Below are 13449 nucleotides of genomic sequence, written 5' to 3' on the forward strand. Positions count from 1 at the left end.
TCAGACATGGCCATGGGAAGAATTTCTTTTGCAGCCCAGTCCCACCTCCCTCTGGCTTTCTAGTAATGAACTCTGGCAAACTCTGTGCTGCTATGACAGCTAGCAGGCATGCCAGCCCACAGAGAGGTCTCTATGTGCCATCTGTGGCATGTGTACCATAGGTTCACCACCATAGACCTAGAGTATCACAGGGAGCACATGGGGAACAGGGGACGAAAAAGGGAATCCAGGCCAGACTGGGGAAACCTCAAATACCAGGGTGATGTGTAGATCCAATTCTAGAAGCCATAGGGAGCCAAAGAAGGTCTGTCCTTTGGCCGCGGAGGACAAGGCCAGAAATAGGCTATTAGAAAGAGGAGCCTGGGGTTAGAGTATAAGTTACTAGAGGCTGGGGACAAAATCCAGACAGAAGGAATAGATTCTAAATCTTTCAGACATACTGAATATGCTTGTGTGTATTCACATACCAAACTGCCCTTTACCCCCACCATCAGCACAGAGAAGAGAACATCAACAAAATTTTATTGGGGGAAGCCACAAAAGATATAGATGATGGTGAAGCAGGGTGAACAGGTAGTCCCAGACCCTGCCCATAACTGCCCATCAACGGGCTACAATGCAGAGCTTATAGGTGGGAGGGATGTTGCCGAAGCCACTGATCTGGGGTGTGATATCAATCTCACTAGGCGGAACCAAAGGTTGGAGGGAGAAGTTCTGCAGGATGGTGGTGAAGTAGAGGAAGAGCTCCATCCGGGCCATGGCCTCCCCCAGACACACTCGCTTTCCTGGGGAGAGCCGCCATTGTCCACAGTATCAGGAATGGGGGGAAAAAAGAAACATACAGCATGGATCATTGAAATGTTTCCCAACAGATAATCCAAATCGTGTTCATCAAATAAAATATTTATATGCATTGATCTCAATGGGATGGGGGAGGCAGTTCTAAGATCCAAAGGGTTCAAAAGCAGGAATGTGCCATTTGGTTACTCTGTCATTTCAGTAACGTCCGACTCTCTCTGACCCCATTTTGGGTTTTCTTGGCAAAGTTACTGGAATGGTTTGCCATTGCCTTCTCCACCTCATTTTATGGATTAGGAATCTGAGAAGGTTAAGTGATTTTGCCCACAATCACACAACTAGTATGGGATAAGGGCAGGATTTGAATGCAGGAAGATGAATCCTCCTGACTTCAGGTTGGCATTCTATCCCACTGTGCCACCTAACTGCCCCAAGGAGTATATAATAACCAGTGCTTAGAAGCTTCAGTGAGCCTATTGTTAAATTCTCAGTAGAAGCATTTACTCCTCAGAAATTGGCAAAAACTACAGAGTTTGATTCATTGTTAAGCTGATGGTCTAGTCTTAAGTAAATAATAGAGAAAAATGTTAATACTTCAGATTAAACTTAGACGTGTGTCATGGGTACATTAATTTTTTTTCCAGAGAGATGATTATGAAACATTTTATCAGCACACCCCTGATTCCAGACATCTAAAAGTTCTAAGATGCCAAGATTTAGAGTCTAACAATTTGATATTGTACTTTCCTCCAGTCCTAAAATTCTGTTGTTCCATGGGGCAATGGAAAGAGTATCAGAGGCCCTGAGTTCAAATTCCCTCTATGAGTCTTCCTGTATGACCTTGGCCAAGTCTCTTCCCTTCTCTGGGCCTCAGTTTCCTCCTCTGTAAAATGAGGCAGTTGGTCTCTAAGAATCCTCTCCAGCTCTAGAGTGATGATGTTGTGATTCTTTTCTAAAATTCTAAGGGTTCATGGTTATGCCCCAGCCTTATAGCCCAGGACAAACCATACTCAAATCCCAGAATTTGATTTCTCTGAATGAGAAGATAGGAAGGAAGGGAAAGAAATCTAAGAACTCACCAGAAGCGAATGGCACAAAGGCCTCATTCTTCTTGAATCGTCCCTCCTCATCAAGGAAGTGCTGGGGTTCAAAGGCTTCAGGTTTTTTAAAATATTTGGGGTCTCGGAGAGCAGAGCCAATGAGAGGGAAGATATCAGTGCCCTGTTGGGAGGACAGTATGAGCAGAAGGCCAGCTCAAAATATAGGGACTGGAGTTGGGGTAGTAAACAGGGGAATGGAGTAAAAGACTGGGTGGGGGAGACACACCAGGAAGAGCCCCTGACCTTTGGCAGTATGTAGCCTCGGAAGTTGGTATCTTGGGTGACTGTGTGAGGGACGCCCATGGGCACAATGTCTGTCAACCTCTGGATCTCATGGATGACTGCATCTGTGTATGGCATCTGCATCCGGTCCTCTGCCTTGGGGATTCTGTTTTGCCCAATGACGTGGTCAATCTCCTTTTGGACCTTGGCTGGAAGAATCAGAAATCACAAGAACCTGAACTTCAGTCTCAAAGGAGCCTGAATCATATCAGAGATTAGGTGACCTTGGGCAAGTCACCTCCCTCTCTGGGAGCCTGAATCATATCAGAGATTAGGTGACCTTGGGCAAGTCACCTCCCTCTCTGGGCTTCTCATGTAAATGAAGGGAGTTGATTTCATCATCTTCCACATGTAAGTCATTGAACCTGCTAACCTTAATGTGAGAGATTCTTGGAATCATTGACTCTTGGGATGATGAATGGAGGGCTGGAAGGGATCTCAGAGGCCATCTAACCCCCTCAGATACAAAGGGCAAAACTATATGATTTACCTTAGGTCATACAGATCAATAGCAGAGTCGAGATCTAAATCCAGGGCTCCCAACTCCCTAACATAGTGCTCTTTCTACAGTTTCACGCTACCTCCAAAAAGTAGCAGCCTAGAACTGTAGGGTGTCAAAGCCGTAGAACATGAGAACATAAAATTTCAGACTCTTAGGACTATAGAATTTTTAAATCCTAGTATTTCAGAATCCTGCCATCTGATGATCCCCAAAGCCCTTGAATCACAAAATCTTGGAGACACAGATCTCTAGAACATTTAGAATCCTAGAACTTTGGGACTGATCAAATCTTGGACTTTAAGAATTATGTAATTATGTAAATAAATAAAAAGTGACTTTTTAGCTCAATAGGCAGTACATCAGTCTTGGAAGCTGAAGGATCTGAGTTCAATCCTCAAAAGGAGGGTGTGATACAGTGGGAGAGGCTTCTGGAGACCAGAAGAGTCACTTGGCTTGGGTTTGGCCCTACCTGACAGGGATTGTCATTTACCTCGGGGTCTATTATTCAGTCTGAAACTGCCAGCCTGAGATTCCCTTCAGGGTGGATTCTCACGGGAACAGGGAACAAGGACAAGTTTTGGGGTCTCCAACTTACGAGCTAGTCCTAAAACTTGGGGTTCATCAGATCTTACTAGGCTACAAGTTTGGGGTTTCTAGATTTTATGTTGACACAGGCTTGGAGTCAGAAAGACCTGTGTTCCAATATAACCTCAAATACTTACGAGGTGTGTGACCCTGGTCAAATCACTTAACCTTATTTGCCTTAGTTTCCTCATCTATGAAATGAGCTGGAAAAGGAAATGACCAGCCACTTCAGTATCCTTGCCAAGAAAACCCCAGATGGAGTCATAAAGAGTCAGACACAACTGAAACAACTGAACAACCACAACAATTTTACCCTCACAACAACTCTGTGAGATAGGCACTATTATTAGCTCTATTTTAGAGATTAGGAAACTGAGGCAACTTTAATCGACTTACCTAGTAATATGGCTCATGTCTGAGGTTGGATTTTGACCTTAGGGCTTTCTGACTCTAACTCCAATAATTTATCTACAATGCCACCAATGCCTCTACTGTTAACCCAAATTCCATTTTTATAAGGCTGGCACGGCAACAAGAGGGTAGGGGAAGGGTTCAATCCATTTCCATTCATCAAACGTTTATGTAAGTATTAAGCGCGTCCTCCCCAGGAGATGCACTAGGCAGAGGATTTGAGATTTGTTTGGTTTTTTTAGACCAGGCTCCTTTCAGTTCATCAGCCTTTATATCAATGCAGGGGAGGGAATTCCTTCTGCTCAATGCAGATCAGAACTTGCCCAAAGTAATAGTATCTGTGGATGCAAAGTCAAGATGCCTTCACCCTCTCCCAACCCTACTGTTTTTTGAGAGTAGAGATTATCTGAGTCTTTGTTTTTATATCTCTAGAATGTAGATCAAAATCTAGCACACAGTAGGTACTCAAATGCCTATTAACTAGCTCTGTGGTGGCAAACCTATGGAATGCATGGTGGAATGTGCCAGAGGGGGCTGTTTCCTTATCTACCCTCTACACTTACCTGAGGACATTTCTCACATGATCCATCCCTCTGCCCAGTAGCTCAATGAAAGTGCTTCCTCCCTCCCTTGTCTGGGGTAAGATGGGGCAGAGATGGGTTCCACATGCAGCATGAAGGTTACTGTTTGGGCACTCAGTCTCTAAAAGGTTTGCCATCACTAGACTAGATGATTGATTCAAGGAGAACAGAAGGTCCATGGCCATCAGGATCATGGATCAGGATCAGGATCAAGGAATGAGGTTCTATTCAGGGCTGGACATGGGGGTAAGAGGGGTGGGGACCAGAAGGATGGTCGGGAAGAAGCCTCACCTCCCACCTCTGGGTATTTCATGAGAAGCAGAAACCCGTAGCGCAGTGTAGAGCTGACTGTTTCAGTCCCAGCAAAGAACAAGTTTAAGGTGGTGAGGACCAGGTTCTTAAGGTTGAATTCTGTCTTAGGGTTGTTTTTTTCCTGGAGGTAAAAGGGAGACAATGCAACTCAGAATTCATGCTTTCCTTTGCTCTTAAACAATAAGCCTTCCCCTTCCCAGCTGTGTCTCAGTTGCTGGCCATCTTGGCCTGGTAAATAGGGGTCTCTAGGAATGGGAATTAGTGAGATCAGATAGGGCGTTCTGGAGGAGGGAGGAAAAAAGAGGCAGATTGACTCAGGCACGTGGGGCAAGGAGGAGTGACAGCCTGGTTGGGGGGGGGAGGGGTGTTCCAGATGGAGAATGGCAGAACTTGGCTTATGTAGGGAAGGGAAAAGGTTTCCTTTCTATGAGAAGCCTCTCTTGATCCCCCTTAGCTCAAAAACAATCATAGATCTATACTGGGGGAAAAAACTCGGAGGACATGAAGTCCAGTTCCCTCGTTTTACAGATAAACTAAAGTCCATAGAAATTAAGTTACTTGCCCAAAGTCATCTTGTAGTAAGTAATGGAACCTGGTACAGCAGAAAGATCTCTGGGTCTAAAGTCAGAGGATCTAGGTTCAAATCCTACCTCTGATACTATTTGTTTGAGCTTGGGCTGCTTGGCTTACTTTCTTGGCACTCAGCTTTCTCATCTCCTGTCAAATGAGGGAGTTGGAATTTCTAGCTCTAGATTTATGGACCAGCTCTTCTGATTCCAAATCCAAATGTGGTTTTCCCTTGAATTGTCAAACATCTGCATGTATTTATAGGTTCTTTATCCCTACCCACTTTAATATAATGTAAGACTTTTTATCCACAGTATTATGTACATAGTAAACACTTAAGATGGCAGTTGATTGGGGAAATGATTGGCATAGATTTGGAAAGGTCCTTTGAGGTTATCTAGTCTGATCCCTTTCATTTTACAGATGAGGAAACTGAGTTCAAGATTGAGGAAGGGATTTGCTTAGTATTACACAGCTAGTAAGTAGCAGAGTAAAGATTTGAACCCAGATGTGAGAACTTAAGATCCCTAGAAAATGTCCAGGGCAGCTGCGGGACCCTGGGCAAGTCACTTAACCCTGATTACCTAGCCTGTGCCACTCTTCTGTCTTAGAATTGATACTAAGATGAAAGGTATGGCAAGAAAGGAAAGGAAAGGAAAGGAAAGGTATGGCAAGAAAGGAAAGGAAAGGAAAGGAAAGGAAAGGAAAGGAAAGGAAAGGAAAGGAAAGGAAAGGAAAGGAAAGGAAAGGAAAGGAAAGGAAAGGAAAGGAAAGGAAAGGAAAGGAAAGGAAATAGTAGAAGAGAAGACAAGAGAAGAAAAAATTAAAGTAAAGAAAAGAAAAAAGAAAAGAGGAAAGAAAAATGAAAGAAAAGAAAGGAAAAGAAAATGGCATATGAGGAAGTTGAGGGAGCCTAAGGGATGGGAAGGTGACTGAAGAGAGAGGGTTTGAAAGACAACCTGAGGAATATGACTTGGATTCATGGGACCATAAGGAGAGATGAGATCACTCTTGATTTTACTGATAAGTGTCAAGCCTGGACAATAGAGAAAGGATAGGGAGAGGCTGGGAGCACTCAGGGAGGAGTCGGGAATATTGCAGGTGGTACCTGGTGCATTTTGACCAGGAAGCAATCAATGAAGTCCCGAGGGTTGTTGGGATCCAGGGAAGCCTCGTTGATCTTGACCCTGGATGCAATGAAGTCCTTCAGCTCTTCAATAAGGTTGTAAATTTTGTTATGGCGGCCAGGCAAGTACTGCATAATCCCTGAGTACATATCATAGAGCTGGGAGATGGGGGGGGGGGGGGGATGGAGAGAGAGAGAGAGACAGGAGAGCAAGTCTAGTTAGACTGGAGAAACAGGACTTGAGGGAGGGGAAGGGATTGGAGGACTTAAATGGGTGGGGGTACCTAAAGGGTTAAGAAACTTCAGAGGGAAAAAAAAACAACAACTATTTTTTTCTTCCAGAGAACATTTTTTGGCTGTTCTGCCAAATTGGAGTGAAAAGAAACAGAGACAAAATGTGAAAGCACGTCCCTCCATCACCATATCTCCATTTCCACTCCCTTCTGGCCAAATGTTTTCTAAACTCCCCTCTAGTGCGTGTGACATCTGCAAACCACTTGGAGGTTTGCAAGTTCCTATGTACTTCTCATTGGGCTCTCCAACACCCCTAAAGCTGAGATGCTGTGGGGATTATAATCTCTTTACTGAGGGGCAAAAAAGTGAAATGACTTGTTGGTGGTCACAAAGTGAGCAATTACAAGGAATTACAGAGTGGGAAACTCTCTCCACTGGTATACATCTCCCCGACTCATCTGAGGGCACTGAGTACTTATAATTTGCCCAACGTCACCCAACTAACATAGTTGTCAAAAGCAGGTTATTCTTGTTGAATCATTTCAATCATGTTGACTCTTCATGACCCCATTTTGGATTTTCTTGGCAAGGATACTGGAGTAGTTTACCATTTCCTTCTCCAGCTCATTTTATAAATGAAGAAACTGAAGCCAACAGGGTAAAATGACTTGCTCAAGGTCACACAGCTAAGTGTCTAAGGCTAGATTTGAACTTATGAAGATTTCTCTCCTTGATTTTGGACCCAGTCCACCCAGCCATAGGATTTAAGCCTCATTTTTTTCTGCCTCTCAGGAGATTCCCTTATCTACTATGTCACACTTTCCCTAATAAATAATAAAGTATATAAATAAATGACTATCTAAAAAATAATAAATCTTAGAGTTCCATGATTCTGAGGTTTATAGTATAATTCCAAGGTTCTTAATTCTGTGATTCCAAGGTTCCGTGATTTCAAAGTTATGAAATTCTGGGTTCCATGAGTCTAAGTCTCTGGGGTTTGATGATTCTGAGATTCCAAGATTCTGAATCTATATTGCTAAGGTTCTAAGACTCATGATTCTAATATTCTAAAATTTGAGAGCCTAATATTCCATGGTCCTAAGGTTCCATGATGCTTTGTTTCTATGGTTCTGTTATTCTAAGATTGACCTAGTTCTAATATTGTATATGGTTTCTATTCTAAGTTTCCAAAATGCTAAGATTTTATAATCTAAAGCTCTAGAAATTCTAGTATTCTAAAATTCCAAGATAATGTGGTTCTAATATAATAAAATTCCAATGTGCTATGATTCTATTACTCTAAGATTCTAAGAGAGTATATTTCTAACACTCTTGTATTCTAAAATGTATACATTTTAACATAAAGTTCTGTGATTCTAAGGTTCTAATGTTCTATCAATCTCTGGTTCTAGAGCTTAATAGGTGATAACCCTAAGATTGTGTAGTTCTTTGTTTCTAAGGTACTTGTATTCTAAAATGAAGAGATTTTTATCCCAGGGTTCTAAGTTCCCAATATTCTGAAATTCTATAATCTAAGTTCTTTGAATAAGGCTTTTTAGTTCTCTAAAATTAAAATATTTTAATCCCCTGAGGTTCTAGGTTACTGTAAATATTAAGGTTCTATTCTATTTCTAAGGTTCTAGTATTCTAACATTAAAAGAGTCTAATATTCTCAGATTCCAATATTCTAAGGTTCTATGACGATTACATTCTGTGCCCAATAAGGCTAACATTCTAAGAGTCTATGCTTTGAGGATCCCATTGGGTAGCCTTTGTTAGATGTAGGGGTTGGGTGGGGTTAGGAGGAGTTGCCCCCACAGATACCACCTGGGCCCAGGGTGTGCTCATCTCAATGAAGCTCTCATTGATCAGGTGGAGCAGATACAAGAACTGTTTGTCCTCATAGTCAAACCGGCTCCCAAATACCACGGAACTGATGACGTTGGAGACGGTGCGGCTCAAGAAGAAGGTGGGATCAATGGGGGTTCCTAGAAGAGAGAAAGAGAGAGGAAAGGAGGAAATATGGGGAGAGTGAAAGAGACAAAGATGGAGATTTGAAAGGAAAAACCCCAGTGACCCATTTGGGGTCAAGTCCACCTCATACCCCATTCACCAAGTGACCTTAGATACTTCTCCTTTCTTCTCTCTCTGGCCTTAGTTTCTTCCTCTGTCATATGGGCTTGTCCCCATAAGCTGAGATCATGAGGTCATAGATCCAAAAGGAACCTTAAAGGTCACTTAGCTCAACCCCTTCTCATTTTGCAGATGAGGAAACTGAGGACCGGGTCAGTATATTGTAATTTGAATGAGAGGCCAAATTTGAATTCAGGTCTTCTGATTCCAAATTCAGTGCTTTTTCTAGGTCCCTTCTAGGTGTGATTCTGGACCAAGGGAGAGAGGGTGGGCAGCCTCTAGAATTAATTCTTCAAGCCCACCCCTTATTAAACTTTCTTCCAGAGCTGCCTAGATGCCTCCCCCAATGCTGAGATTTTCATAAGCCCATCTTTCCCAGTACCTCCTTCCCCCACTTCTAGTACTCCTTGTGGCCCTTTGGTCTTGAGTTACCACCTCCATCTCCCTCTTCTCCTGCTTCCATTTCTCCCAAGGCCCCTGGGAAGCCTCTACCTTTGGTCTTCCGAAACTCCTCCATCAAGAAGCCAGCTTCTTCCTGAATGCGTTCTTCAATGCTGCGCTTCCCCATCCCGAAATTTCGAAGGACGGTCAGAGAGAAACGACGCAAAATCCGCCACCGATCCCCATTGGCCAATGCCACGCCTGCCAGTGTAAAAATGAGTACCTACTGTGTGCCAAGGGTTGCAGTGGAGGCTCAAAGGCAAGTAGGTCAGGGAGGGAGAGGAATTAGTGTTGGAAGGGATCAATCTGGACCAATTCCCATTTTACAGAAGAGAGAATTGAGGCTGAGAGAGGTGACATAATCATAGATCAGTAACTGTGAGTAAGATCAAAGGCAACCTACTACAACTTCTTTTTTACAGAAAAGGAAACTGAGAACCAGATCACAGATCCAGAACTGAGAGAGACCCCAGAGATTGTCTAGTCCAACCTACTGACATTTTACAGAGGAGAAAACTGAAGCCCAGGGAGTCCATAAAACCATAATAAAATCATAGATCTAGAGCTTGGAAATATTTGATTGTTCATTCATTTTTCAGTAATGTCCAACTCTCTGTGACCCCAGTGGAGGTTTTCTTGGCAAAGATCCTGGAGTGGTTTGCCATTTCCTTTTCCAGCTCATTTTATAATTGAGGAAACTGAGGCAGACAAGGTGAAGTTACTTGCCCTGGGTCACACAGCAGGTTAAGTATCTGAAACCAGATTTGAACTCAGGAAGATGAATCCAGTGCCCCAACCACTGCACCACCCAGCTGCCCCTGGGTTTTCTAGCCCCCTCCAACTCATTGTGGGACCTTAAGCGAACTCTTGCCCAGACAAAGAGCAATGGATCCCTGAAGTCCTCGACTGCCTTAGAAAACCACAAATGAATATTATGTTCTAGTTCTATTTCTTTTGTTAAATATTTCCCAATTATATTTTAACCTGGTTCAGGGAGTTTTGTAGCCCACTTGGATCCTCTGGCAGAGCATCTCTCAAGTCAAGGCAAGAAACATTTATTAAGTGCCTACTGCATGCCAGCCAACAAAGAAAGACAAAAGACAATCACGGTCCTCAATGAGCTCAGTTAATCAGTGAGACAGCCTGCAAGCAACCATGTAGAAACTAGCTACAGGCAGGAAAAATTAGAGGGAGTCTCTGATGGAAGGCAGGAAGATTAAGCAGGACCAGGACAGAGTTCTTCTGCAAAAGGTAGGACTTTAGTTGAGACTCAGAGGAATCCAGAGAAGTCAAGAGGCAGAGATGAGTCGGGAGGGCATTCTGGTGATGGCAGACATCTAATGGAAATGTCCAGAGTTATTTTGTATTTCTCCCCATCTCAGTGGGGATGGGAAGGGGGTGGATCTGGACTATAAGACTAAATTACATTCAGGTAATTTAATTTAAAATTAATTAAATGGAAAAAGAATCTCCCAGGGTTGGGAGATGGAGGTTGTGAAGCTCCTTCTCCCATCTAAGTCTTAAACTTGTGTACAGGTCTGTCCCCTCCCCACCCAACCGCCAAGCACTAGGTTGGTGGTGGCCATTTTTCTCTTGATTCTAGAGGGTATTGGGGAAGGGTTGCACCTTATATGGGGCAGGGAACTATGAGCATCATAACCATTTGACAGTCAGCAGACTTTACAGAAGCAAGATGGCTCACCGTGGCCCTGGAAGTTCCGGTCAATGGAGGCCAGCTCCCCACGGCCACTGAACTCCTCCGCCTGGTCCACCAGTGCCTCCTTCACTGCCTCGTGGCCACATAGCACAACAACTCTCCGAGGGCCCATGTAGACAGTAAACACAGGTCCATATTTCTTACTGAGCTGAGGAGAAGGGAATAGGGGTGAGACAAGGGTGGAGGGGGATTGAAGCCCTTATTTCTCCAGTTGGGGTCTCAGAGAAAAGGCAGGGAAGTACTCAAGAGTGGTAGAGTGGGAACAGCCCTGATCAAGCCAGCTAGGTTTCATCCCAGGCTCTATCCTGGATTCCCAAGTGTCCTTGGGTAAGTCATTTCTCTTCTCTTGGCCCTTCCCCGTTTGTTCAATGTGGGGAGTCAACTAGATGATTTCTAAGGGCTCTTCTAGGCCTTTTGGTTTAAGATTAAATAAGCCTTTACACCATTAACATTCTGTAATTTACTCCAATTGTGATCGTCAGTCTAGGGATTCCGGTTCTAACATCCATGGATTTTAAGCATCCAGGCTCCAACCCTGGAGCTTCAGGTGGCTCAGTGGATGGAGAGCCAGGCCTAGAGATAGGAGGTCTTTGGTTCAAATCTGGCCTCAGACACTTGCCAGCTGTGTGACCCTGGGCAAGTCACTTGACCCCCATGGCCTAGCCCTTACCACTCTTCTGCCTTGGAGCCAATACACAGTATTGACTCCAAGATGGAAGGTGAGGGTTTAAAAAAAAAGAAAGAAAAGAAAAGGTGGGCAGACTCACCTCCAGGAAAGACTGAAACGTGGCATCAGTTCGAACCTGCAGCAGGTTGCCCAGGAAGGGTAGGGGAGTGGGCCCAGGAGGCAGCTTGCCCCCTTTGTGCATGCGCTTCCAGGCAATGAGGATGACGAGACAGGGTACGCAGAGGGCCAAGAAAAGGGTGATAGCTCCACCAAACTCCATGGTGCCCAGAGTATGGGGTGCCCAGCCTGCTAAGAACCCCGGCTATATATTCCTCAGGCTTCAGACTTATCTGAAATCTAATCTCTGTGGGATTAAACTTCCCAAAGCCTGGCACTAAGAATTACATAAGTGGTGTCCCCTCCCCGAGCCATGGAAGGAAAGGTCCCTCCTCACTGGAGCAACCAGGCAAAGCTTCCTGAAGAAGGGGGTCTTGGACCCGATCTCTCAGCTCCTTCTCCCTTTAGCCCGGGTCCCATTCCTCCTTCTAGAGACAGACATGGCGGCCTGGCAAGGACTTTGGTTTGGGAGTTAGAGGATCTAAATCGGAATTAAACTCTGCTACTGACTGCCTGTGTGACTCTGGGCAAGTGCACTACCCCTTCCTGAATTGGTTTCTTCGCCTGTTAGATGAGAGACTAACTTCAGGGAGCCTGTCTAGCTCTAGGATGCTGTGGAAGAACTTCCTCTCCTTGAGACTCAGTTTCCTCATTTGTAAAATGAGGAGTTGGACCCAGATGGCTTCGAGTTGTGTCTGTCTCTCTGCAGAAATTACTTTGGGGGGGCAGCTGGGTAGCTCAATGAATTGAGAGCTAGCCCTAGAGACGGGAGGTCCTAGGTTCAAATCTGGCCTCAGACACTTCCCAGCTGTGTGACCGTGGGCAAGTCACTTGACCCCCATTGCCTACCCTTACCACTCTTCTGCCTTGGAGCCAATACACAGTATTGACTCCAAGACGGAAGGTAAGGGTTTAAAAAAAAAAAAGAAATGACTTTGGCCTCTGGAGAAAGCTGGAAGGAACGTTGGGGTCCTTCTAGTCCAATTCTCTTGTGCTAGAGATGAGCAAACAGGCACGGGGTGGGAGGTAGCAGGAGACAGTGGCTACTGAGGTCTCTTTTAGTTCTGGACCTTTGTTCCTAAACAGCAGAGCAAGGATCCTGCTGGCGCTCTTCCCACTGCACTATAGGCAGCCCAGGGGACAGAGCACTGAGCCTAGAGTCAGGAAGACCTGAGTTCAAATCTACCCTATGACACTTACTATCTGTATTACCCTAGGCAAGTCACTTCACCTCTATTTGCCTTGGAGGCAGGGGATAGAGTGGAGTCCAGCCTAGAGTCAATAAGAGCCAAATTCAAATCTGCCTTCAGACACTATCTGTGTGACTCTGCCTCACTTAATCTTGCCTCAGTTTTCTCAACTGTAAAACAGGAATACTAACAGTACTGACTTCTCTGAGTTATTTTGAGGATCAAATGGGATATTTTCAAAGTGCTTGGTATGGTGCCTGGCACATAGTAGGTACATAATAAATTACTTTTTTTCCCCTTCCTGATTTCCTTGAGCCTCTGAGGCTTTAAGGGTCTTTGGGGAAGAAACTGCACTTAAAGTTCACTCTTTTATATGGTGAAAATAAGAGCCCAGAGAGGGCCACAGGCACAAATCAAGACTGGTGCAGAAGAAGAACTGGGTGAGTCAAGAGCTTGGGGAGGAAAGGGTCCAGGAGCCAGCAGAGATGCCTAGGGTGGGGCTGGAGAACTGAGACAGGTTGCCTATGGGTTGGGTTTAAGCTCTTTATTGTTTGTTTCAGAAGGATTTCAGGCAGGTGGAAAGAGAATACTAGAGTTAGGATGCAGGTCTTGGCAGGAAGGGGTGCCACACCTCAGTGTTTGCTCTGAGAACCTGGGAGGCCACCAAGGCAGTCTTGCCCACAACT

General features: G+C 44.6%; 1 protein-coding gene across 1 annotated transcript; it reads right to left on the minus strand.

Annotated features, from left to right (window-relative positions):
* Positions 1–469: 469 nt before the first annotated feature.
* On the minus strand, positions 470–11736 carry LOC100018894 (cytochrome P450 2G1). Its single transcript, XM_001371901.3, has 9 exons — positions 11557–11736; positions 10775–10937; positions 9124–9273; positions 8326–8486; positions 6247–6423; positions 4551–4692; positions 2142–2329; positions 1878–2019; positions 470–785 (listed from the first exon to the last, which is right to left on the minus strand). Exons 1-9 carry the CDS (start codon positions 11734–11736, stop codon positions 604–606), a joined length of 1485 nt encoding a protein of 494 aa, XP_001371938.1. The 3' UTR covers positions 470–603.
* Positions 11737–13449: the final 1713 nt, after the last annotated feature.

This window comes from Monodelphis domestica, chromosome 4 (genome assembly GCF_027887165.1).
Source record: "Monodelphis domestica isolate mMonDom1 chromosome 4, mMonDom1.pri, whole genome shotgun sequence".
NCBI classification, from domain to species: Eukaryota; Metazoa; Chordata; class Mammalia; order Didelphimorphia; family Didelphidae; genus Monodelphis; species Monodelphis domestica.